This window comes from Manis pentadactyla, chromosome 6 (genome assembly GCF_030020395.1).
Source record: "Manis pentadactyla isolate mManPen7 chromosome 6, mManPen7.hap1, whole genome shotgun sequence".
Taxonomy (NCBI): Eukaryota; Metazoa; Chordata; class Mammalia; order Pholidota; family Manidae; genus Manis; species Manis pentadactyla.
Window position 1 is genome coordinate 64824850 of NC_080024.1, and position 27052 is coordinate 64851901.

Consider the following 27052-nt stretch of genomic DNA (forward strand, 5'->3'; position numbering starts at 1 on the left):
GAGGACACTTGGATTGTTTTCACCTTTTGTCTGTTGTGAACAATGCTGCTGTAAACATGGTATACAAATATCTCTTCAAGTCCCTTTTCACCTTTTGTCTGTTGTGAACAATGCTGCTGTAAACATGGTATACAAATATCTCTTCAAGTCCCTGCTTTCACTGCTTTTTGGTATATATCCAGAAGTAGAATTACTGGATGGCATGGTAATTCCTACTTAATATTTTTAGGAAAAACCGTGCTGTTTTCCATAGCAGCTGTACCATTTTACATTCCCACCAACAATGCATGAAGGTTCCAGTCTCTGCATCCTCACCAACACCTGTTTCTGTGGTGTGTGTGTGTGTGTGTGTGTGTGTGTGTGTGTGTGTGTGTGTCTGTCTGTCTGTCTGTCTGTAAATAATAGCCATCCTAATGGGTATGATGTTAGTTTTGCTTCAAGTTGGAAATTTAATTTAATAAATTTAGGGCTGTTTAGGTATTTTTCTTGTGCTGTTTTGGTAAGTTATTAGTAGTAAATTGTGTTTTCAAGGCATTTATTCCATCTAATAAATGGAATACAAGTAAAATCTCCTTAATAGCTTTTAATGTCTGTAGTGCCTGTGGATGTTTCCTCTTTCATTCACACATATGTTTCAAATCTGTCTTGCCAGAGGTTTATCAGTAATATTAATCTTTTAAAAAATCAGCTTTTGATTTTGATTTTCCCTGTTTTGTCCATTTTCTATTTCATAGATTTTTGCTTTTATTTTTATTATTTCCTTCTTTCTACTTTGCATCCAATCTACTGTTTTTCTAGCTTCTTAAGATTGAAGCTGATATCACTGATTTGAGATCTTTCTTAATTTCTAATAGAAACATTTAAAACTCATGACATGAAACTACAGCATAGAAAATATAGTCAGTAATGTTGTGACATCTTTATATGTTGACAGATGGCAACTATGCTTATCATGGTGACCATTTAGTAATGTATGTAATTGTCAAATCACTATGTTGTCCACCTGAAACCAATAAAATACTGTATTTCAATTATATTTCAACTAAAAAGAATAAATAAAACTATAAATTTTCCTCTAAACATTGTTTTAGCTGCATCCCATAAATTTTGATATTTAAGATTTCATGATTATTCAGTTGAACATATTTTCTAATTTACCTTAAGACTTCCAAACTCGTGTAAATCTTTGACCTAGGGTATTTAGAAGTGTGTTGCTTAATTTCTAAATATTTGGGAATTTTTTTAGGCATCTTATTTTAAGTTTGGATAAAAAAGCAAGAATCAACAGTATGCTCCTATAGAAAAAGGACTTTAAATGTATAAATACATTTTTTAAAAAAGACATACATAGCACTGCATAAGACAGCTGGTGGGGTTATATTAATATTATACAAAGTAGACTTCAAGAACACTACTACCACCAGAAATAAAGAGGAATATTTGTTAATAAGTCAATTCATCAAAAATATTAACATTTAATTTTTATGGTCAGAAAACAGACTCTGTATGACTTTAGCACTTTGGAATTTCCTGAGACTTTATAACCCACCATATATGGTCTACCTTAGCAAATGTTCCATATTCATTTGAAAAAGGATGTGTATTCTGCTGTTACTGGGTATAGTGTTCTTTCTATAAATGTCATAGGTCAAGTTGATAATATTCAAATCTTCTGTATCCTTATTTTTTATGATTTGTTTCCAAGTGTTCTATTTACTACTGAGAGGAGTATTAAAATCTATGTATTTGTTCATTTCTCCTTTTAAAAAAGTTGACCATTTTTGCTTCATCTATTTTGAAGCTCTGTACATGCATACTTAGGATTGTTATATCTTGATGAATTGGCTCACAATTATTGTCCCTTTTTAATCCCTGTAACTGTCTTTTTTAAGACCTTCTTTGTCTATTAATATAGATTTAGTCATTTTTAATCTCTTCATATCTTTATATTTAAAGTGCATCTCTATCGACAGTATATGGTTGGGTCTTGCTTTTTCATGCAAAATTGACAATGTGTGCCTTACTGGAGTCATTTACACTTAACACAATTACTGTTTAAATATGCCATCTTAATATTTGTTTTCTAATTATCTCATTTGTTTTTAGTTTCTCTGTTGTTCCTTTCCTGCCTTCTTGTGGGTGCATGGGATATTTTTAGCTATACTTCTTTGTGTTATTTCAAATAAAAATACTACTTATCCATACAGTTTCATTATGCAAATAATATCTTAGTTAAACTTTTATTAGGATATGCCAAAACAGAGTTAAGAGCAGATACAGAAAAAGAATGGGGTACTCTAGTGGCAGAAACCAACTTTTGCTACCAGAATTCTGTTTGGGGCTGACCCTACCCTTCTCTCCTTTTCCCATCACAAAAAGAAACCATGTTCTAATAAACATTAAGCTAACATGATAGTCATAACATACAGCATGTATTTGTTAATCATTGCAGCCAGTATAACTAGATAGCTGCCTGTATACTGTCACACTCTTCTGTCACTTCCTTCTTCCACACTGCTAGGTTCTTAGGAACCATCCTGGAAAATATGAAGTAATTCCTTCCAATTAAATATATGTCGGGTATCATTTTTGCATAATCAAGTCAAACAGTTAATTAAGTCACAAATAGCTTGGTGCTGCTATCCTGAAAGCTTGCAGTTGAGTTAACAAGGCATTTATATAATTTTATTACATATTTATCTATATTTATTATATAAATTTATTATATATATAATAAAAATAAAGAACAATGAAAGGCTGTGTGTGACTGTTAGAGATAATAAATAAATGAAATAGATAAAAATGTTAGGGTGGTTAATTAGAAAAATAACTGCCTAAGGAGGACAAGTTGTCACATGATTAGGCCCTGGTCACACCATGCTGTCTCTACAAGCTAGCAGCCTGCAAGGCACACACTTCTCTGACATTTTCCTGAATTGCCTCATGTCCAGTCTGGTTATGAGTTATTGTCTCCAATGGTCTATAAAGGTTCTTGGTTATTTATAGTGAGAGAAACGCGTACCTTTTTTTCCCCTCTCTTCTATATATAGATATAGGTATGTATCACATGATTATTTGAAGGATTGAAATTTCATTTTGATTTGGTTTTTCTGGATGGAAAACATTTACATAATTTTACACTTTTGAGCATGAATTTCCCCTTTCTAAGTGTATTCAGTTTCCACTCTTCTGCATACAAAAGATTTTGTGAATAATAGCGTAGAAAGAGAGCTCTAAAAATAATTGTGCGGTAGGGTTCTGTTAGCCTTATGTGGAACACTGGCAGTAGAAAGAACAAAGGCACATCAGAGGAAAGGTAGTGGTAGGTGGAGCATTTAATTTCATTTACCTCCACCAAAGAGCTTGCATTTAGTGGAAAAGGAAATAAGAAACAGATCTGCACTAGCTATTGAATGTTTTATTTCTCATCACTGTTAGTCACTTTTAAATGGAACCATTATAGTCTCTTTGATATGTATAAGTAAGAATTTTTTTCCAAAAGAAATATTGAATTTTATGTTTCAAAGCCCAATGAGATGCTCTTGACATTCATTCTACAAGTTCATTTTGGAATTCAGTCTTAAAACCCACTGACTTTTAGTAAGGTGGTAAAGGGTGTACATACATGTCATTTTTATGCACAATAATAGCACCTTGGATAATCTTAATGCATATTATGTATACACACCTTTTAGCATGTTTCTACCTTACAGCTTACAGCATTAGGCTGAATGTTGTGATGAACAACTGAATGGGGGTGAAATGCCAAGCAGAATTAAATGAATTCTTACTAGAAAAAGTAAGCTTTTTTTTTTTTTTGGTATCATTAATCTACAAATACATGAGGAACACTATGGTTACTAGATTCCCCTCATCACAAAGTCCCCCCCACAAACCCCATTACAGTCACTGTCCATCAGCGTAGTAAGATGCTGTAGAATCACTACTTCTCTTCTCTGTGTTGCACAGCCTTCCCCGTGCCCTCCCCGGATTATACATGCTAATCATAATGCCCAATTTCTTTTTCCCCACCCATTATACCTCCCTTCTCACCCATCCTACTCAGTCCATTTCCCTTTGGTAACTGTTAGTCCTATTCTTCAGTTCTGTGATTCTGCTGCTGTTTTGTTCCTTCAGTTTTTTTCTTTGTTCTTATACTCCACAGATGAGTGAAATCACTTGGTACTTGTATTTCTCCACCTGGCTTATTTCACTGAGCATAATACCCTCTAGCTCCATCCATGTTGTTGCAAATGGTGGAATTTGTTTTCTTCTTATGGCTGAATAATATTCCATTGTGTATATGTACCACCTCTTCTTTATCCATTCATCTACTGATGGACACTTTGGTTGCTTCCATTTCTTGGCTATTAAATAGTGCTGCAGTAAACATAGGGGTGCATATGTCTTTTTGAATCTGGTATCTTGAATTCTTAGGGTGAATTCCTAGAAGTGGAATTCCTGGGCCAAATGGTATTTCTATTTTGAGCTTCTTGAGGAACCTCCATACTGTTCTCCACAACGGTTGAACTAATTTACATTCCCACCAGCAGTGTAGGAGGGTTCCCCTTTCTCCACAACCTCGCCAACATTTGTTGTCATTTGTCTTTTGGATGGTGGCAATCCTTACTGGTGTGAGGTGATACCTCCTTGTGGTTTTAATTTGCATTTCTCTGATGACTAGCGATGTGGAGCATCTTTTCATGTGTCTGTTGGCCATCTGAATTTCTTCTTTGGAAAACTGTTCAGATCCTCTAACCATTTTTTTTATTGGATTATTTGCTTTTTGTTTGTTGAGGTGTGTGAGCTCTTTATATATTTTGGATGTCAACCCTTTATCAGATCTGTCGTTTATGAATATATACTCCCATATTGTAGGATGCCTTTTTGTTCTATTGATGGTGTCCTTTGCTGTACAGAAGCTTTTCAGCTTATGTCCAAGAGATTTTTGCCTATGTTTTTTCCTAAGAGTTTTATGGTTTCATGAGTTACATTTAGGTCTTTGATCCATTTCGAATTTACTTTTGTGTATGGGGTTAGACAGTGATCCAGTTTCATTCTCTTACATGTAGCTGTCCAGTTGTGCCAGCACCATCTGTTGAAGAGACTGCTATTTCCCCATTGTATGTCCATGGCTCCTTTATCAAATATTACTTGGCCATATATGTTTGGGTTAATGTCTGGAGTCTCTATTCTGTTCCACTGGTCTGTGGCTCTGTTCTTGTGCCAGTACCAAATTGTCTTGATTACTGTGGCTTTGTAGTAGAGCTTGAACTTGGGGAGTGAGATCCCCCCCACTTTATTCTTCCTTCTCAGGATTGCATTGGCTATTCGGGGTCTTTGGCGGTTCCACATGAATTTTTGAACTATTTGTTCCAGTTCATTGAAGAATGCTGTTGGTAATTTGATAGGGATTGCATTGAATCTGTAGATTGCTTTAGGCAGGATGGCCATTTTGACAATATTAATTCTTCTTAGTCAAGAGCATGGGATGCATTTCCATTTGTTAGTATCCTCTTTAATTTCTCTTAAGAGTGTCTTGTAGTTTTCAGGGTATAGGTCTTTCACTTCCTTGGTTAGGTTTATTCCTAGGTATTTTATTCTTTTTGATGCTATTGTGAATGGAATTGTTTTCCTGATTTCTCTTTCTGCTAGTTCATTGGTAGTGTATAGGAAAGCAACAGATTTCTGTGTATTAATTTTGTATCTTGCAACTTTGCTGAATTCAGATATTAGTTATAGTAGTTTCGGAGTGGAGTCTTTAGGGTTTTTTCTGTACAATATCATGTCATCTGCAAATAGTGACAGTTTGACTTCTTCTTTATCAATCTGGATTCCTTGTACTTCTTTGTTTTGTCTGATTGCCATGGCTAGGACCTCCAGTACTATGTTGAATAACAGTTGGGAGAGTGGGCATCCCTGTCTTGTTCCCGATCTCAGAGGAAAAGCTTTCAGCTTCTCGCTGTTCAGTATGATGTTGGCTGTGGGTTTATCATATATGGCCTTTATTATGTTGAGGTACTTTCCCTCTATACCCATTTTTTTGACATCATGAATAGATGTTGGATTTTGTCAAATGCTTTTTCAACGTCTATGGAGATTATCTTGTTGTTTTTGTCCTTTTTGTTGATGTGGTGGATGATATAGATGGATTTTCGAATGTTGTATCATCCTTGCATCCCTGGGATGAATCCCACTTGGTCATGGTGTATGATCTTCTTTGTGTATTTTTGAATTCGGTTTGCTAATATTTTATTAAGTATTTTTGCATCTATGTTCATCAGGGATATTGGTCTGTAATTTTCTTTTTTGGTGAGGTCTTTGCCTGGTTTTGGTATTAGAGTGATGCTGGCTTCTTCATTGAATGAGTTTGGCAGTATTCCCTCCTATTCTATTTTTTGGAAAACTGTAAGGACAATGGGTATTATGTCTTCTCTGTACGTCTGATAAAATTCCACAGTAAATCTATCTGTCCCAGGGGTTTTGTTCTTTGGTAGTTTTTTGATTACCAATTCAATTTTGTTGCTGCTAATTGGTCTGTTTAGATTTTCTGTTTCTTCCTTGGTCAGTCTTGGAAGGTTGTATTATTCTAGGAAGTTGTCCATTTCTTCTCAGTTTTCCAGCCTGTTAGCATATAAATTCTCATAGTATTCTCTAATAATTCTTTGTATTTCTGTGGGGTCTGTCATGATTTTTCCTTTCTTGTTTCTGATTTTGTTGATGTGTGTAGATTCTCTTTTTCTCTTAATAAGTCTGGCTGGGGGCTTATCTATTTTGTTTATTTTCTCAAAGAACCAGCTCTTGTTTTCATTGATTTTTCTCTATTTTATTCTTCTCCTTTTTATTTTTTGTTCTCTGTTCTTTATTATGTCCCTCCTACTGCTGACTTTGGGCCTCATTTGTTCTTCTTTTTCCGATTTCAGTAATTGTGACTAGATTATTAATTTGGGATTGTTCTTCCTTCCTTAAATAGGCCTGGATTGCTATATACTTTCCTCTTAGAACTGCCTTCGCTGTGTCCCACAGAAGTTGGGGCTTTGTGGTGTTGTTGTCATTTGTTTCCATATATTGCTTGATTTCTATTTTAGTCTGGTCATTGATCCATTGATTATTTAGGAGCATGTTGTTAAGCCTCCATGGGTTTGTGAGCCTTTTTGTTTTCTTTGTACAGTTTATTTCTAGTTTTACACCTTTGTGGTCTGAGAAATTTGTTGGTAGGATTTCAGTGTTTTTTAATTTACTGAGGCTCTTTTTGTGGTCTAATATGTGGTCTATTCTGGAAAATGTTTCATGTGCACTTGAGAAGAATGTGTATTCTACTGCTTTGGGGTATAGAGATCTGTAGATGTCTATTAGGTCCATCTGTTCTAGTGTGTTGTTCAGTGCCTCTGTGTCCTTATTTTCTGTCTGGTGGATCTGTCCTTTGGAGTGAGTGGTGTGTTGAAGTCTCCTAAAATGAATGCATTGCATTCTATTTCCTCCTTTAATTCTCTTAGTATTTGTTTCACATATGCTGGTGCTCCTGTACTGGGTTTATATATATTTATAATGGTTATATCCTCTTGTTGGACTGACCCCTTTATCATTACGTAATGTCCTTCTTTATCTCTTGCTACTTTCTTTGAAGTCTATTTTGTCTGATACTAGTACTGCAATACATGCTTTTTTCTCACTATTGTTTGCATGAAATATCTTTTTCCATCACTTGACTTTTAGTGTGTGCATGTCTTTTGGTTTGAGGTAAGTCTCTTGTAAGCAGCATATAGATGGGTCTTGCTTTTTTATCCATTCTATTACTCTGTGTCTTTTGATTGGTGCATTCAGTCCATTTACATTTAGGGTGATTATTGAAAGATATGTACATATTGCCATTGCAGGCTTTGGATTCATGGTTACCAAAGGTTCAAGGGAAGCTTCTTTACTATCTAACTGTCTAGCTTAACTCTCTTATTAAGCTATTATAAACACAGTCTGATGATTCTTTATTTCTCTCCCTTCTTATTCTTCCTCCTTCATTCTTTATATGTTAGGTGTTTTTTCTGTACTCCTTTCTGTTTCCTTTGACTGCTTTTGTGAGTAGTTGATTTTATTTTTTGACTTTAGTTGGTATTTGGTTGGTCTGCTTTCTTTGGTGTGCTTTTATTTTCTCTGGTAACATCTATTTAGCTTTAGGGGTGCTTCCATCTAGAGTAGTCCCTTTAAAATTTCCTGTAGAGGTGGTTTGTGGGAGGCAAATTCCCTCAACTTTTGTTTGTCCAGGAATTGTTTAATCCCTCCTTCCAATTTAAATGATAATCGTGCTGGATACAGTATTCTTGGTTCTAGGCCCTTCTGTTTCATTGCATTAAATATATCATGCCATTCTCTTCTGGCCTGTAAGGTTTCTGTTTAGAAGTCTGATGATAGCCTGATGGGTTTTCCTTTGTAGGTGACCTTTTTTCTCTCTCTGGCTGCCTTTAATACTCTGTCCTTGTCCTTGATCTTTGCCATTCTAATTATTATATGTCTGGGTGTTGGCTTCCTTGGGTCCCTTGTGTAGGGAGTTTTGTGGGCCTCCATGGTCTGAGAGCCTATTTCCTCCCCCAGTTTGGGGAAGTTTTCAGCAATTACTTCTTCAAAGACACTTTCTATCCCTTTTTCTCTCTTCTTCTTCTGGTACCCCTATAATGAGAATATTGTTCCATTTGGATTGGTCACACAGTTCTCTTAATATTCTGTCATTTCTGGAGATCCTTTAATCTCTCTCTGCCTCAGCTTCTCTGTGTTCCTGTTCTCTGATTTCTATTCCATTAATGGCCTCCTTCACCTCATCCAGTCTACTCTTAAGTCCTTCCAGAGATTGTTTTATTTCTGTATTCTCCCTCCTAAGTTGATCCTTTAGCTTTTCCATATTTTTCTGCAGGTCCATCAGCATTGTTATGAACTTTATTTTGAATTCTTTTTCAGGAAGATAGGTTAAATCTGTCTCCCCAGGCTCTCTCTCAGGGGTTGTCTGGGTAAGTCTAGGCTGGGTCAAATTCTTCTGCCTTTTAAAGGCGATAGAGGTAGTCATAGGGAGTTGGCACGTGTGTCAGCTGGTAGAATAACATCCCACACACGGCGAGCAGCTTCCGCTTTTATTTCCTGAGTCACCGCAGGTGGGGCAGCTGTCAGGGCAGCCCAGAGTCCCACAGGGAGAGGCAGGCATGCCTAGTGTGCTCTCCTGAGAGAACGGCAACCTTTCGCACCCTGTCCCGGCTTCCTCTGTCTGTGCTGGGCTGCCACGAGCTGACGGGGCCTCTGAGTCTGGCCCGGGCAGCTGCAGAGGAGGCTCTGGGTGGTTGCTGTGGGCGCCGCTGCTCCCCTGCCATGGCAGAGCCACGCTGGAGTTGGAATGGACAGGAGGCTGCTTATCGCCGTGAGGGTTTTCAGAGCGGTGCTGTCACCCAGTGGATTAGGGTACCTGGAGTTCCCCAGGATTCCCAGCTGCATGGCTCAGTGTGCCGGGACACTGCCATCCAGTTGTGAGGCCCCTGTTACTTTAAGATTTTTAAAAAGTACTCACTTTTCTTTTGTCCCAGCGGCGCCAGCTGTGAGGAGCCACTCCCAGATTTTACTGTTCCATTTTCCTAGTATCCAGCACACCATGCAATGTGTGTCTGCACTCCCATTGCGGATGACTAGAGCTGGGTATTTAGGAGTCCTGGGCTCCCACTCCCTCCCCACTCCGACTCCTTTCCTCCTGCTATGGAGCTTGGGTGGGGGGGCGCTCTGGTCCTGCCGGGCCGCGGCTTGTGGCTTGTATCTTACCCCCCTTCATGAAGTGCTGAGTTCTTGCAGATGTAGATGTAGCCTGGTTGTTGTACTGTATCTTCTGGTCTCTCTTTTAGGATTAGTTGTATTTGTTGTATTTTCAAAAATATACATGGTTTTGGGAGGAGATTTCCACTGCCCTAGTCACGCCGCCATCTTTTCTCCTCCTCCGAAAAAGTAAGCTTTTTCAAGGTTCTTTTTGATATTCCCATAAATATTTTAGACCAATGTTTTTTTTCCAGTACATAATTAAGGTGGCAGTCTCCTTAAATGTTTAAGTTACTCTTCCTATAATGAGAATGAATTTGGCTAATCATTTGATGATTCTCTTGTGCTAGGATTTAATTAAGCATGTACTTTTTACAGGGAAAACTATTTTGCAAGTGTGTTACTGACTATGCTTAAAAATACACATATATAGGGGTTGTTAGAATTAAGAATTGCTGGGATCATATCTTGATACAGTATTTACTGATTTATTTGACTCATTTTCATATTATTTAGTTCAGCCCAGGAAATGAGATTTAATGTTTGTTTTTTTAATTCTACAATTATGCTTGGATTTTTAGAGTAGTGGTCATGAAATATTTCCTAGAAATATGTTTGCCTAGAATTCCCAAAACTAAATAATAAAATCACTTTATAGAACTTTTTAATATACAAAATACAGATTCTGGGCTTACATGCTTTGGCCATGTGCTAAAAATTAAATAAGCAAATACCAAACAAAGAAAAGTTGGTCAAAGTTGTGACTTAAAAGGAATACCAGCTAATGTTACACACTCTAAATATTCTTTTCCCTTCTCTTGGCCTGAAAAACACTTTAAGAAAGAAGCTATCATGCCTGTCTTTTATTTAAAAATTTTTAGTTTTTGTGTCCTTTCTCACATTGTAAATCTTTTGGACCATTTTTTGGCTATCAGATAATCAACACTGTTTAATCCATATTTAATCCATATTTAATCCACTGAAAATCGTTTGTAACTTTCCAGGTACTGATCAGAATGAATGTGATTTGGAGAAATTCTATATCCTGTGTAAGGATAAGAAAGGTGCCACACAGATACCAAAGTGGTCATCACCCAGTGGCCCCACTGGGAACAAGGATTTTAACTGACCCAGCCAAAGTTTTTGAACACAACATGTGGTGAGTTATCTTTTTAGTCTGATATTATGTATGTGTATTAAGCATCACTAGTGGTATTATTTACATGTAGTGCTAAGAAAGGATTTTTTAAGTTGATCACTTAACTTACGTTGTTGAGGCCCAAACACCTGAGTATCTGATCTTTAGTGTTTGCCAATTCTGAATTTCTTTGCAAATGAAATTGGAAAAGTGAAACCTCGCAAGTGCTTTCCACAGCTTTGGGGTTCTTGCATGCCCTCTCTTCTCACCTCTTATCCTGATTTGCCAATGTATCACTGGAGGTGGGGGCCTCTTTTCTAAGTACAGACCTCCTCCTGCCCCACAGGCCCTTCTCTCTCTTGTAAGTACTTATCAATCCGCAAATGTTATATTCATTTAGATTATATGCTTTATAAGAATGACTGAACAGTGCAAGTCATTTCTGTTTTAGCATATAAAGGAATATTTTTTTTTAATTTAACCTTTATTAAGGTATAATTGGTATATAAAGGGAGATTTCTATAAGTAAGGAAACTGAGATTAAAATAATTTATTCTGCCTTCAGTACCAAGTACAATGCTTGATACATAAATATTTGTGGAATGATGATTTGAATAACTAAAGCTAGAGTAAGGGCATTCTGGGTGGGTAGAAAGTTATAAATCACAGAAACAAGAAAGTATAAGGCTTATTTGGGAGACGGTGAACAGGAAAGTTTGCCTAAAATAAAGGCAAACTTTCTCCACCGCTAGGAGATTGGTGAACAATAAGGTTGGAATTAAATAAGCGAGGCTTAGGGATGGGAGCAAGACGGTGTGCTCTTGAATTCACAGCTGCCATGGAATGCATTGCAGAGTCACTGAAGAGAAATGACGTTATATGTAGTATATTAAGTATATATATTTTGTTAATAGTATACTGGACAGATCAGTGGGTACCATTTGAAGCATGAAAGACCTTAATGAGAGAGAGATTGTGAAGGAAGAATAAATAGGACTTTTTACTTTTGTAGAGTAAAGGAAAAGGAAGCATTTGACTGAAATTTTTATCAGAGATAACTAATAGAAGTAGGAAAATCAAAGGGTAGATTGATTTTTTATTTCGGAAAGAAAGATGATGAATTTAGGTTTAGATATTTTGAATAGGCTTTGGGAGAAGGACATTCTGGGGAAAATGTCCAGAACACAGACTCCACTACTGGGAAGAGGGAGATGAAACAGGGCTAAAGATATGAAGTCAGATGTGATATCTGCAGATATCTGTGATATCAGGAGCAGGGTCTCTAGGGCTAGGAAGGTGGTTTGTGGACTTTTAATTACATTTTTATTGCAACAGAATATCAGTTTTAAAAGGAAATAGATTGACTTTATATTAATTAGTGTAAGTCTATGAAGAGGAAATCCTGGGGCAAAATACCTCTAACAACCGAAATCAGTCAAAGGGAGAAATAAAGTTTAAAACCCGTTTATGGTTTACAAACTGCAATCCAGTGCTGTCTCTCTCCCCTGCTCTGGAAGAAGCAAGCAAGTAAGCCATCCCCTCCCCTTAACCTCTGAGGTTCAGACACGCACACCCTTAGTAGCCCATGTAATTACCCACTAACATGGCGATAAACTTCTCTCCACCCCTGAGGATATACAAATGTGCCAAAGCCAGGTGAGATATTCTGAAAATACTACAATTTTACCCACAGGCCACCCCTCCAGAAATCTTGCCTTACAATCTACTCATTCCCCTTCTTCTGTAATGGTCCCTGGGCGAGAAAACTGGAGCATTGTGACCAGACTAATGACATAACAATAGCAACAGCAATAAAGTCATGACAATCCTCAAGCTGGAGGATTCAGCTAGGTTCAAAGTCTTAATGCAGATTAAGTCCATAGCTCATCCATTCCACAGGCAGGCAGCAGCTGAGGGTTCAGAGCAATCATCATGCGGCAGCTGCAGCCAGGGGGCGCATTCAGGCCACAAGGACTGTAGGAGAAAATAACCTTACGGGTGATAAGATACATGTTTTAATGACACCAGCGTAGACAAATCTTATCCATCAGGTGGGATACATGCAAGAGAGTGGTCTTGTGATAAAACAGTGGCAGGAATGGGATCTCGGGCTGGTCGAGTATACCAGACTTTCACCCCGCTCCCTGTGGGAGCTACAGATGGGTCAATATATAGAGCTACAGGAGGTACATGCACTGGCCATAAAGATAAAACAAAACTTCCCCTTTGACCCAGGAATTCCACTCCTAGGAATTTACCCTATGAATATAGGATCCCAGTTTCAAAAAGACATATGCACCCCTATGTTTATTGCAGCACTATTTACAATAGCCAGATATGGAAGCAGCCTAAGTGCCCATCAGATGAATGGATAAAGAAGATATGGTATATATACACAATGGAATACTATTCAACCATAAGAAGAAAACAAATCCTACCAATTGCAACAACATGGATGGAGCTAGCGGGTATTATGCTCAGTGAAATAAGCCAGGCAGAGAAAGACAAGTATCAAATGATTTCCCTCATCTGTGGAGCATAAGAACAAAGCAAAAACTGAAGGAACAAAACAGCAGCAGATTCACAGAACCCAAGAATGGACTAGCAGTTACCAACGGGAAAGGGACTGGGAAGGGAGGGAGAAGGAAAATAAGGGACATTATGATTAGCACACATAATGTAGGGCGGGTGGTGTGGGTAAGGCAGTATAGCACAGAGAAGACAAGTGGTGACTCTGTAGCATCTTACTACGCTGATGGACAGTGACTATAATGGGGTATGTGGTGGGAACTTGATAAAGGGGGGAATCTAGTAACCACAATGTTGCCACAGTGATTTTATATTGATACCAAAAGAAAAAACAAAATTTCCCCACAAGATGCTCTTACCTCCTGGACGTTTTGGGTACACTACTGTGACCTTTGGAGGCCATTCAGCTATTACTCCAGGAATACACAGGATGCCAGCTTCCAGGCCTTTCCCTCAAGGTGTCAGAAGGGCCAGCCATCACTGGTCCATGTGTCGAAATGTCCAGGGCCAGGGCCATTCAACAGTGTCTCTGGGGCTTAATGCAGTAAGGGCTGGCAGCAGGATGTTGCTCTGCTGGCCGTATCCAGGCTTCAATAACTCTTCTTTGGTTTGGACGTACAATTGTATAGGACAGGCAGCAAGGTGTGTGAGCATATCCACAGGGCTCACAGCTCCTTTATGTGGCTTCTCATTCAAATGCCACAGCACTGTCCATAGGCAAACTGACCAGCCCCATAGACTATTGGTGTCTGACTTCAGGCCAGATCTCAACAAACCATTGTACCTCTCTATCATGTCTTCCCCAGTACGATTATATGGTACATTAAATTTCCACTTTATTCCTAATTGCTGCACCCATCCTTGTAATGCATGTCCAGTAAAATGGGTGCCTTGATTGCTCTCAGTCACCTGCAACCAGCCATAGGCTGCAAAGAGATGCTCCAGGCCCCTCTTGGTGGTTTGCTGATCTGCATGACATGTAGGAAAAGCAACTAAGAGTCCAGTGTCTGTGTCCACACAAGTCATGGCATACCGATATCCTTCTGACATGGGCAGAGGCCCAATATAGTCTATTTGCAACCTGACAAGAGCTATTGGCCCCCTTACTATTGCCCCATGTTGCTGTGAGACTCAATGTTAGTCCCTCTTAGTGCACACAAGGCACTACTTCTGGGCTTGTGTACTTCTTCAAAGGTCAATGGCAAGCCCCACCGACGGGCTACAGCCCACATTGTCTTTTGCCCCACATGCAACAAACACTGGTGTAGCCATTGGGCCACATCAGAGGTAGGATTTCCTTCTAGCCTGCACACCTGGGCCAATGTGCTTCATCATTCCCTGGGGATGTCAAAGGAAATGGCCAGTCACATGATACACAGTAACAGTTGTAGTCTGCCAAGAGGCCCATAGGTCTTGCCACAACTCTTGCCCCCAAAGGGGCCCATGACCAACCATCCAGTTGGCATGATACCATGTCAGTAGCCACAGGGTCAAGCCCTGATAGATAGCCCAGCTCTCAGTGCAGGCAACTATGGGGGAAGGCTCCTGGGTGATCAAGAGCCATACTGTCCGCAACTCAGCCCACTGACTGCTCTTCCCCTCTCCATCCTCCATCCATATTGTGTCAGTCTTAGGATGGAAAGCCACGGCCCTCCACTTTGGGGGCTGCCCACAACTGGAGCCATCTTTGTGAACCAAGCATCTTCAGGTATAGGGGCTTTTCCCTCCTGATAAGGAGTCTCAGCTGCCAATGGCTCAAAAGCAAGTTCTATCTTCTTTCCACTGGTATAGGTCACTGGCCACAATGAGCATTGGAGTTCTCCACCTAAGGGGCTAGTAGAGAGGGTGCTGTGTGCTGTAAATATGTGCTCCATTTGGCCAGTGTAGGTTTCTGTGCCACGCCACTCTGTGGCCTTTGGGTACAGTGTTGCACCCACCCCATGTTGGGATAGGTGGTTATTACTTTGGTCAGAGCTGTTCCTCTGTACCCTAGCCAGCAAGTTGTGGTACACAGCAGCCAGTTGCTTCTCTATCAAGATGTACCAGACCTCTGCTCCTTTCCGTAGTTGTGACCAGAATCCAATAGGTTGGCATGTCCATTCAAGCTGCTCCCAAAGGCCCCATCCATAACCATCTTCAGTTACATGAACATCTAGCTCACAGGGCCTTGATGAGTCCATTACATTCAAGGCCTGCACAGCCTTGACTGCCCACTTGGCAGCAGTAAAAGCAGCTGCGCATGTCTCATCCCAGTCCCACCTGCTGCCCTTTCATACCAGCCAGTATAAGGGCTTCAGAATTTGTGCCAAGTATGGGATAAACACTCTCCAGTAGCCCAAAAAACCCAAAAACTCTTGTAATACTGCTACGGTGGTAGGGGTGGGGAAAGCCTGGACCTTGTCTATAACTGCTTCAGAAACAACTTTAGTTTTACCCAACCAGACATCTCCCAAGAATTTCACAGACAAACCAGGTCTCTGAACCTTGGTGCTGTTCACAGCCCATCCTTTCTCCTGTAGATGTTGCAACTGCCCCTTCTAAATCTGAAAGAGAATGAGTTGTGAGCATGAGCTCATCAATGTAGTGATACAGCCACACTGTTTGCGGTTTCCTCCATGTGGCCAAGTCCTGGGCTACAAGTCCATGACAGATGGTGGGACTGTGGAGATATCCCAGTGGAAGGACAGTGAATGTCCACTGCCGGCCTTCCCATGTGAAGGCAAACTGTTCCTGGCTTTCCATTCTCTATGTCAATAGAGAAGAAGGTATTATCAAGGTCTGCTACATAATAATATGTTCCCAGTTCATGGCTGAGGGTGTCCAGAATGTCTGTTATAGGGGAGACAGCAGCATGCAAAGGGGGTGTGATTTTATTCAATTCACTGTAGTCCATAGTCATAAGCCAGGAGCCGTCTGTCTTTCTCACTGGCCACACTGGGGAATTAAAAGGACTATGAGTGGGCTTTATGATGCCCACCCTCTTCAACTCTTGTATAGTTTCTCCAATTTCCTTGTGCCCCCCAGGCAATTTATACTGCTTAATATTTGTCAGCAGCTGAGATACAGACAGAGCTACAGGTGGGTGCTTAGCATGTCCCCTCAGAACTACCTTTACCACATGTACCCTCAGTCTGAACTCACCTGCAGTGGTCTGTAACCACAGGCCCCGCAGGATATCTTCAGGGATGGGAGAAATATACACAGTATACTCCTTTGGGTGTAAACTCCCTATCTCCAGTGAGATTTGGGCTTTCTTCACTCTAATTGCCATCTATCACAGCAGCAGTCCCAGAAAAATGCTCAAGGTTGCCATGAATCAGAGAACATTCAGCTCCTGTCCACCAGTGCCAGGATACATCGTACATTCACAGGGGACCAATGAATTGCTAATTCTCCATGTGGCCTCCAGTCCCCACCATGTCCCCCAAGGTGGGGACTTTGTCCACCACCAACACCCCCAGTCAAACTGCAATGCTCAATCATTGTCCTGTGGGGGTGAAGGCTCGGGTGCATCCTGAGTACTGCCTCCCATGAAGTTTTGCAGGGACATAGGCCGAGCACAAGGCCTTGACTCTGGTTTCCATGTCCTGGACCTCAGCGGCTCGAACTGCTGCTCTGGCTTTAACTGGTACCACAGTTCTAATAATATTCTATTGGGCTGCCCATCGAGTTTTTCTTTCACTACCCTGGTCTTTATCAAATCAACCCACATCTGGGTCCTCAAGACATTCACGGGGCCTTTTGCACTTCTCCTTTCAGTTGTGCCCTGAACTTCCCTCTGTGCCCTTATTGTTTCAACCTCCCCCAGATCTGCTAAAGTATGAGTAGCCTCACTTATGGGTTGCCCTAGGTGGGGGAGCAAGAATATTCACTAGGGACCCAGAGAGGTGGGAGCTGTATGCAGCACGATTTCTCATTCCTATAGTGACCACCTCCTCATCAGGGCCCTGGGGGTGCATATTATAAACAATATTTTTCATACCCAATTCCCACAGTACCTATTGGAGCTCTGCATACATTTTTCCAACTATTGGCAAAATATGGTAAATCACTCTGATTAAGCCAAACTACCCTGATGGCAGCTGTCAGCCATTCCAGGAGTGTCTGATTCCCTGAGGCATGATGGGCATTTTGCAACCGCTGCCAGAGGAAAGGGTGAGTCGTCAGGGAAGCCATTCTGCTTATCTCAGTACCCAACATAACAATGTTCTCCACCCCCATATCCCAGAAACATAAAAGCCATGTAGGCAGATATTCTGATGGCCTCTGCCTGTACTGGACGCTTATGTCCACCAGCTCATCCTGGGTATAGGGGCGGAGCATGGAGTGCTCCACAACCTGGGGAAGGGCTGCTCCTCTCCCTGAGGAGCCTGCAGTTGTTTCATTTTTATTTTCTTAATTACAGCTGAGTGGGTCTTTAAAACAGAAGATGGTGCCTCTGGCAGTGGCCTGGTAGCAGATCCACCAATGGCCCCGCCTTCTCCTCTTCTCCCTCAGGCTTCTCCACCAACAGCTCCTCCTCCACCATTTCCGGGGCTGAAGGCACTACTTTTTCCTCCCCCTCCCCCATGGCCTCCTGAAACGCAGCTTTTCCTGCTGCCTCCTCCCTTGCCGCTAAGGAGTCTTCTAGGAGTGTGACCTGTCTTTTCAGTAACTGTCTCTCTTCTTTAATAGCATCCTGTGGGTTATCGCCAGCTCCTCCAAGTGATGCTGAAGTGTGTCTCTCTCCCGCCTAAGTCCCTCTCTCTCCTGTATAACATTTTCCACTATCTTGATGAAAAGAGACCCTACAATGCCAGCTGCTAACCAGCCCCCTAAGGTCTCCAAGCAGTCTTCCAATTAATGGAGGACTAATTCTGCAACTTCCAGTGTTTCCACCCTTCCCCAATTCTGGGGAAGGCCCCACCCCTCTAAGAGGTACTTTACCCAAACCAATTCCCCACTTGGGGTTCCCAACTTGGAAGCCCCACAGCTGGGGGGTTAATAACAAGTGAAGCTGCACCCTTTGCGCTGCATCCATTGAGGCCTCCCTGCCATCCACAGGGGGGCTTCCGGGCATTTCCCCACCATTTCTAGGGGTGGCCCTCCCAAAGGTCGCACCCATTATGACAAATTTCGGGTTCAGAGGAATCCTGTCGACTAACACCAGATGTAAGTCCGGGCAGAGGAAATCCCGGGGCAAAATACCTCTAAAAACCAAAATCAGTCAAAGGAAGAAATAAAGTTTAAAGTCCGTTTATTGTTTACAAACTGCAGTCCAGCGCCATCTCTCACCCCTGTTCCCAAAGAAGCAAGGAAGCAAGCAAGCCCATCCCCTTAACCTCTGAGGTTCAGACACACCCTGGGTTTTCCAGGTAATTACCCATCGACCTGGAGGTGAACTTCTCTCCACCCCTGAGGATATGCAAATGCACTAAAGCCAGGCGAGATATTCTAGAAATGTTACAATTTTACCCACAGTTAGTCCTACACTATACAGTATGGTGGCCACTAGCTACATGTGGTTATTAAACACTTGAAGCTTAGTTGGTCTGAATTGAGATGTGCTGTAACATTTTGAAGACAATACAAAAAAAGGTAAAATATGTCATTAATAGTTTTTACCCTGAATTACATGTTTAGATGATATTTTGGATATATTGATTTAAAATAAATTATTAAAGTTAATTTTTTTTCAATCTTTTTAGCATGGCTAACTAGAAAATTTTAAATTATATATGTGGCTGACATTATGCTTTCTTGCACAGTTGTTGAATTAAACCATTTTTAACTACTATCACCAATATGGACAGTTATAATTGGCTATGAGGTACTTGTAGGCAATTAAACCTCCAGGGAAACTTCTGGTCCTAGGCAAGCTCCTCATTTACCAATTTTTTTTTTCTTCATTAGAGTCTAGTGATTAAGCTATGTTCTCTTTTTCCATCTGCTACCATCAGCTCTTTTCCCCAAGATTCCTTCCTACCCATTTAAGTTCTCTTTTGTCATAGGCGCTCAGGGAAGCAGGGGTCAAACACTGTGGGCTAGCTTTGGGCTGCTGTACAAGAATCCCTTGGGTATTTATTATGTCACTAAGTCTAAATGTATGGACCAGGAATTGTGATTTAAAGAACTCTTTTAGGAATTCTGTTGAGCAGCCGGTTTAGGAATCCTTGATCTAGTCCAGTGGTTTTCAAACTTTTCTTTAGCAGCAAAAATTTTTTCCCAGTGAAGTCTTAAGCTAGAATCCCAGTATTTAAAAGATGAAAATAAAACTGCTCTGAATGCAGCAGGCATACAGTTCTGGAACAGCAACAGCCCCACCTGCCTTTTCCTTTCCTTCCCACTCTCTCTCCTTCACTCTAGCAGCCTTGAGGATCTTTAGGGTTCTGTTGATCAAAATTCAGAAAACCTTAATTTAATCTCAAGAGCCATTCTCCTCCATACCCCCAGCCTGTGCCAGGATATCTCTAGTGAACGTTCTCAAAGGCGGATACAAACTGAAATAACAAAAACAATTTCCTTTAAGGAAAGAAGAAAGTAGTTGCTTCCCATCGTCTCTTCAACACACTTTTTTTTGCTTAAAGATAAGATTTTAAGTCAAACTAAAAACCAGAAGACTGGTTTACTTTCCCCTCCTTCAAGACCAAAGTTCTGTCCAAAAGTTCTCCATCCTTTCTTTATGTTGAAGAATGTTCAATTCAAAAAAAAAAGAGTGTCTTGTAGTTTTCAGGGTATAGGACTTTCACATCTTGGTCAGGTTTATTCCTAGGTATTTTATTCTTTTTGATGCAATTGTGAATGGAATTGTTTTCCTGATTTCTCTTTTTGTGCATTGAGTCCCCTATACACAATTTTATTGTTAACAACCATTTGATCAATAAATATGAGAGATGCCCTCTCAAAAACAAAAAAAGAATGTTTCCTCTCTTCTTCAATTTTGATTTTTTAAAGATGTTTCTAGAAAATTACATGTCAGTATTCTCTCAGAAATGTTGGTCAGAATTGTCTATACAGTTCATTTTTCCCTCTCGCCTGTAATTTAGTTAGTAAGGACTATTGCTCTCTATATATGACCCTCTTTTCTTAGAAAATTTTTGAGAAAAATAAAAACATACCCCTTTTTATTCAGTTTCTAATATCCTGAGATGATTAGCCCTCCAGATTCTGGATATTTGTAATTACTAGTATTTATTTATATTTCCCTATAGGCTTTTATTTTTTCATAGTTCAGTGAGGTGAATTTCACATAACATAAAATTACCCATTTTAAAGTGAACAATTCTGTGGCATCAATTACATTCACAATTTTGTGCAACCAGCACCTCAATCTAGCAAAACATTTCCATCAACCCAAAAGAAATCCATTACCCATTAAGCAGTTCATCTTCATGCTTAAGTTCCCCAGACCCTGGCAACTACCAATCTGTGTTCTGTCTCTCTGGATTTACTTTTTCTGGATATTTCATATAAATGGGGTTATACAATATGTGACCTTTGTGGCCGTCTTCTTTCACTCATCTTACTGAAGTCATCCACATCATAGCGTAGGTCAGGACTTCATTCTTCTGATGACTAAGTAATATTTCAGTGTGTGTATGTACCACAGCTGGTCTAGCCATAGTCATCCACTAGTGGACATTTATGCTATTTCCACCTATGGACGCTTGTGAACAGAGCTGCTAAAGACCATGTATGCACATGTGTTTGTTTGCATCCTTGTTTTCACTTCTTTGAGGTGTATGCCTAGGAATGGAATTGCAAGGTCATATGAAAATTGTTTAACTTTCTGAGGAACTGCCAAGCTTTTACCACAGTGCATAACATTTTTACATTCTGTTTACATTCTTTTAATTACACTTAGTATATTTAATACAGTCAATTTTGGGAGCCACTGACATGAAACTATATTCAGAATACTTTTGAGACATGGCCCAGAGATCTGCCTATATTGGGTAACTTACACAGTTACTTGGAAAAACCATTCCTCATTCCATGGTGTTCCTGGTTTAAGTGCGTAGAACTTTTCAGAGCATCCCTGAAATTTATAAGGAAGCAGTAAACACTTGTCATATGAGTAAGTCAGCTGGCTTAGGCTTTTAGCTTTTTGACATGATTCACAGCAAGGAGTACAGTTTATTTATGTCATGGGCCAGTACATGTACATATAACATATGCACATATGTGAAACAGGAAAAAAAGTTTCATGGATAGTTTTACTATGTGAAACATGCACTGTTTCCATTTATTCTAATCTACCCCATGTCTGTTTCTTTCTCTTTATAAGTGTTGGTTAGACTAACTAAATTTATTTCCTCACTCACTAAAAGGGTTATGACCTTTAGTTTAAAAAATACTGAGCTAAGCCATTCTCTCTAGATCCAAGGTAGGACCTGTATGTTGCAACATGATTTTCTATTATATAACCCTATTTAAATATATTGTTTCCAGAATCCCAATAGAGTTCAGATGTCAGGAATTCTTTCTTATATAGTCTTAATTTTCCTTATATAATCATTATATTTATCATCTGATTCCCCTTACCCTATTTCATACATAGTTCTTTAATATAGTCAAGAAGTTTTTTTGTCTACCTCCGTTATAACATCTGCTGTGCGATGCAGTTTAGATGTTGAGAACACAAATGGTCTAGTTGTCTAACCCTGGGAAGTTACTTAATCTTTCTGTATCTCAGTTTCTCATCTCCAAATGAGATAATAACAGTAATATCTACTTCATAGGGTTGTTGTGGGGATTAAAGTAGCATATGTAGTATAGAGTATATGCACGATAAATAAGCAACACATAAGAATTAGCTATCTGACTGTTATTATAGTCATTTTCCAACATGTACTTTAGTTACTAAAGTATCTGTTTTATCTTCATTATTAGATTGTATGATTCTTCAGAGACGAGCTTAGCTTCTTTTTCATAGCTATATTCCCTATATAATAGATACCCCAAAAGTATGTTTGAATTAGTGAATCAGTATAGAGAGATATAAGATCCAGTTCATGTCTACTAGAACTTTACAGCTAGACTGAGGATTGATATAGTGGATAAACATGGGCTTCAGAATCCAAAAAAATTTGAATTTAAATCCTGACTCTACCCCCTTTTCAGCTGCATGAACTTGAGCAAGTTCCTTAGTAGGGTGTTATGAGTATTAAAGGAGATAAACATGTAGTAGTAAGTACTCACTGAAAGGCATCATTCTTATTATCATTTATTATTAGCTATAGGATTGAGACATATACCAATGAGTAAACAAATAGCGCAGAGGAGCACACATGGTTGTACAGCAAACATGATGAAGACCATGGGGATGGTCCTCAGAATAGGGAGAGATTCCTTTGGGGGGTGAGGGAAAGACCAATAAGACTTTCAGAGAGGAGGTCGGGTTTAATCTGGGCTCTGAGCGAAGATGGGGGATTTGAATAGTGAACACTCTCTGGTTTGCACAAGTGGTAACATGAGCAAAAATCTGCATTTGAGAATATGCGAGGTATATTCCAAAGCAAGCAAATAGACCAGCCTAGTTAGAAGAGAGGTTTCATATTTTAAAATTGGGTGAGTGGTGTGACAAAAGAAATACTTTAGGAGAATTAATCAGGCTGCATAGTTCAGGATACTTAGAGATAACCATTATAGAACATGAAGTGGTATTTTTTATCCCCAGCATTTTTTGTATATTGACATGTACCCATACCCATCACTAGGCTAGGTTCTGTGGAGTATTCAAGACTGGAACAGGAGCTGATCACTCCTCTGAAGGAGTTTTAGTCTATTTCACTATAAGCCTGAGTCCTCCAGGTAGAGAAGATGGGCTGAATCTGCAAAACAAAGTATTCTCCCTCCAACAAAATGAGTACAAAATATTAAAGCAAGCAAAAACTGTACCAATAACAACCACAAAAGTCCTTAAACATGGAAAATTAGTGACCAAGGAAAGTAGATTCATGTTAGTTTCAAATGGCTCCAAAGCCCACCTTTATCCCTCAGTTAGTACTTGGGAAAGTTCACCTGAGAAATCATTACAAATGCTCACTAGGCAGCCCTGGCTAAGGTTGAGAAAGAACCCTTGAAAATAAACATTCTTACCTATCGCAGCAGAATTTAAGGTCTCGGCAGAGCAGGAAGAATCACAGGGCTCGCCACATTCCTGGGTTCTGTACTGAATTGAGGAAACTATCCAAAGCCCAAAGGAAACCCCCTTAGGAATAGGACACATCTTTATCTAGGTAAGTGAGACCTAGCATAGGGCCTAATGAATCTCAAAAAAAAGCATATCCAGACCCTCATAAAGGCTGCTTAGTACCCAGGAGAATTCTCCCTTCCCTCCTACCTCTGACACTCTCAGAATTACAGAAAAAGCAGAGAAAATACGTAATGTCCACTTTCAAACTGGAGCTTACAGGGAAAGAAAAACATGGCTGTGAGTACGGTTGGGTGTTGAGAGAATTTATCTGCAGGAAAACAGAAAGGAAAAACAAAGAAATAGCATACATTATGGATAGTTTGCAGTTTCTAATATTTTATGTAAAGGAATCACAATATGTATTCTCTTTTTTGTCTGGCCTTTTTAAGTACAATTATTTTTAAATTTATCCATGTTATTGCAGGTATCAATAGTTTGTTCATTTTTATTGCTGGTAAAAGACTCATAATCAGAATATATTAAAAAAGTCAAAATTCAGTAAAGAATCCAATAAATGTGGGCAAAATATTTGGAAACTTCACTGAAAAAGATACACAAATAGTAAGCACATGAAAAGATTCCCAACACCATTAGTCATTAGAGAAGTGCACATTAAAGTCATAATGAAATACTACTACACACTTACTGGAATAGCTAAAATTCAAAATACTGTACCAAGTATTGGTGAGGATTTAGAGGAACTAGAACTTTCATACACTGCCAGTGGAAATGAGAAATGACATAACCCCTTTGGGAAACAGCATGGCAGTTTCTTAAAAAAAACATACCTATTATATGATTGGCTGTATGATAGCCCTTTCATTCCTAGATATTTACCCAAGAGAAAAGAAAGCTTATGTCCATATAAATACTTATACATGATTGTTCATAGCAACTTCATTTGTAGTGACCAAATTTGGAAACAACCCAAATGTTCATTAATGAATAAATAAACAAAGCATGTTATATCTTTGAATAACCCTCAGTAAAAAAAGAAATGAGCTATTGATAAACTCAATAACATGGATGAATTTCAAAATAATTGTGCTTAGTGGAAGAAGCTAGAATTAAAGACTATATACTGTACTCATATTGTAGTGTAATAGAAAATGCAAACTCATACATAGGGACAGACAGTAGATCACTGGTTGTTAGTGGGGCAGGAGGTAGGTGGCAAGAAGGGAATGAGTGGAAGGGAGGGGCATAAGGAAACTTGAGAGTAAGGGATATATTCATTATCTTGATTGTGGTGATGGTTTCATGAGTGTGTACATATGTCAAAACTTGCCAAATTATACACTTTAAATATGTACAGTTTACTATATACCTATTACACCTCAATAAAGCCATTAAAAAATGTGGCTACATCCATACATTGGAAAATAATGTAGCAGTTTACAAAAATGAGGGAGATCTATGTATATTGATATCAAGATGTGGCTATGACATGTCATTGAACAAAAAGAGGAAGTTACAGTAAAGTATCTCTAGTATGCCTCAGTTTCATTAATGTATATACATGTCTTTGTTTTTATATACATAGAGAAAAAGTCTGGAATGGTGATGAGAGGTAGGATAGAAATGAAACTATATTTTATATACATTAGTATTGTTTGAATTTTAATTTTTTTCAAAAGGAATGCTCTTCATGTATCTGTTCCCATCTTACTGTCTACCTGATAAATTCTTTACTCTTTAATAACTAATTACAACTCCTCATTGTCTTAACAATTTTAAGTTCTACCACATCTTCATCTTTGTGTCCCCAGAATGCAGCCCAGTGCCTTATAAATAGAAGTTCTCAGTAAGTGTTTGATGAGGGAAGTGAGTACTGGCTTCCAGCAGCTGTGACCTCTGTTACATTGTGTGCAGAAGTGGGAACGCATTGGCTCTTTCTGTGTCTCTTATAAGTCATTCATTCCTAAGTAAGGAACTGATTCACTAATAAAAATAATCAACAGAAATATTTATTATGGCCAAAAACAGAAGTGGATAGCCAGGAATCAGAAGTATAAATTTGTATCAATAATAGAAAAGATTTAATTTATTTAATTATTAGCTAACATACCTATAAAAATTATATTTTGTCCATCTGAGACTCACATTTTTTAATTAACATCTCTGAAACTATGATACTTCTCACAATTATAATTGAAAGTTTCTTTTACTTAGGGGCAGAAAATAACAGTATCTTAGATTTGATGAAATAGGATAATTATAATTTCAAAGTCCTTAATCTTAATTACATATTGTTTTGAGAACTATGACTCTTATTTTATGGATACAAAAATTGAGAGACATAGGAGATTTAAAAATTTTCCACTGCCATACATCAAGGTTAACATAGAGAGTATTTGTTATATGTTAGAAAAGCATTAAAATATTTTGCTGTATGGATGAATAGGCAACAGCTATAGATAGAAAGTTGATCCAGGAGGAAGAACATGTGAGCATATTAGAAAATATACGACAGTAAAAGAAATAGAAGTTAAAACAATAAGGTACCTTTTTAGATCTATTAAAATAAAATCAAGAAAGGACAGGAGGGAGGGAAGGAAGGAGAGGACAGAAGAAAGGTAGAAGAGAAGGGAAGGGAATGGGAAATATTTAAAATAACATCCGATTCTGGTAGCACTGTAAATTAATACAATCTGGTTATCTTTTTGTTAATTTTTTATTTGTCTCATCTGTTTTTTAATTTTCTCTACTGGATTTTTAGCTCTACATCTTTACATTCTTTCTTACATGTTATTCTAGAGCAATAGTTTCAAACACTTTAATCTCAGGATCCCTTTACACTCTTAAATCATTGAGGACACCAAAGAATTTGATTTATGTAGATTAATATATATTGATATTTTCCATATTAGAAATTAAAATGGAGATATTAAAATATTTATTAATTCATTTGAAAACAATAATAAACCAATTACATATTATGTAAATTACATATTTTAATGGAAATATCTATTTGTTCTCCAAAAATACAGTGCAGAGAGTGGCATTGCTTTAAATGTTTGCAAGTCTCTTTGATGTCTGGCTAAATGGAAAAAGCTGGATTTTTATATCTGCTTCTTCATTCAATCTATTGTGATATGTTATTTAGGTTGAATTATATAAAGAAAATTTGGCCTCACATAGATATGTGCTTGTAAAAGAGGAGTTTTCTTAATAGCCTTTAAAGATAATTGTAAATATTTTTCTTGGTACTACACTAAATCTCAGCAGTGGTGATTGCTTAGTTGCAATATGGAATATGAAACAATATCAGTAATAATCCATTGGTACACCTTTCACTTTGAATGGATATTTTACCTATGCATCATTTTATAACATCATACATGGAGAATTTGGAAAAGTTTCATTCCTTTTTCTATGTAGATCTTCCAAATGTTGACATATTTAATTATAAAATATTTTAAAACTCC

At 38.7% G+C, this 27052-nt stretch overlaps 1 protein-coding gene across 8 annotated transcripts in view; it reads left to right on the forward strand.

Moving 5' to 3' along the window:
• METTL8 (methyltransferase 8, tRNA N3-cytidine) overlaps positions 1–27052 on the forward strand; it is a 137154-nt gene that overhangs the window by 34087 nt on the left and 76015 nt on the right. For 7 of the 8 annotated variants that reach the window (XR_008998267.1, XM_057503915.1, XM_057503916.1 and 4 more), the window contains exon 2: positions 10785–10939. Coding sequence is in view for 6 of the 8 variants with exons in the window: in XM_057503915.1 (XP_057359898.1) it covers positions 10797–10939 (143 nt within the window). In the remaining 2 variants the exon portion in view is untranslated. Of the gene's footprint in view, positions 1–10784; positions 10940–27052 lie in introns of those variants that run through there. The other variant, XM_057503919.1, reaches the window with a different exon arrangement.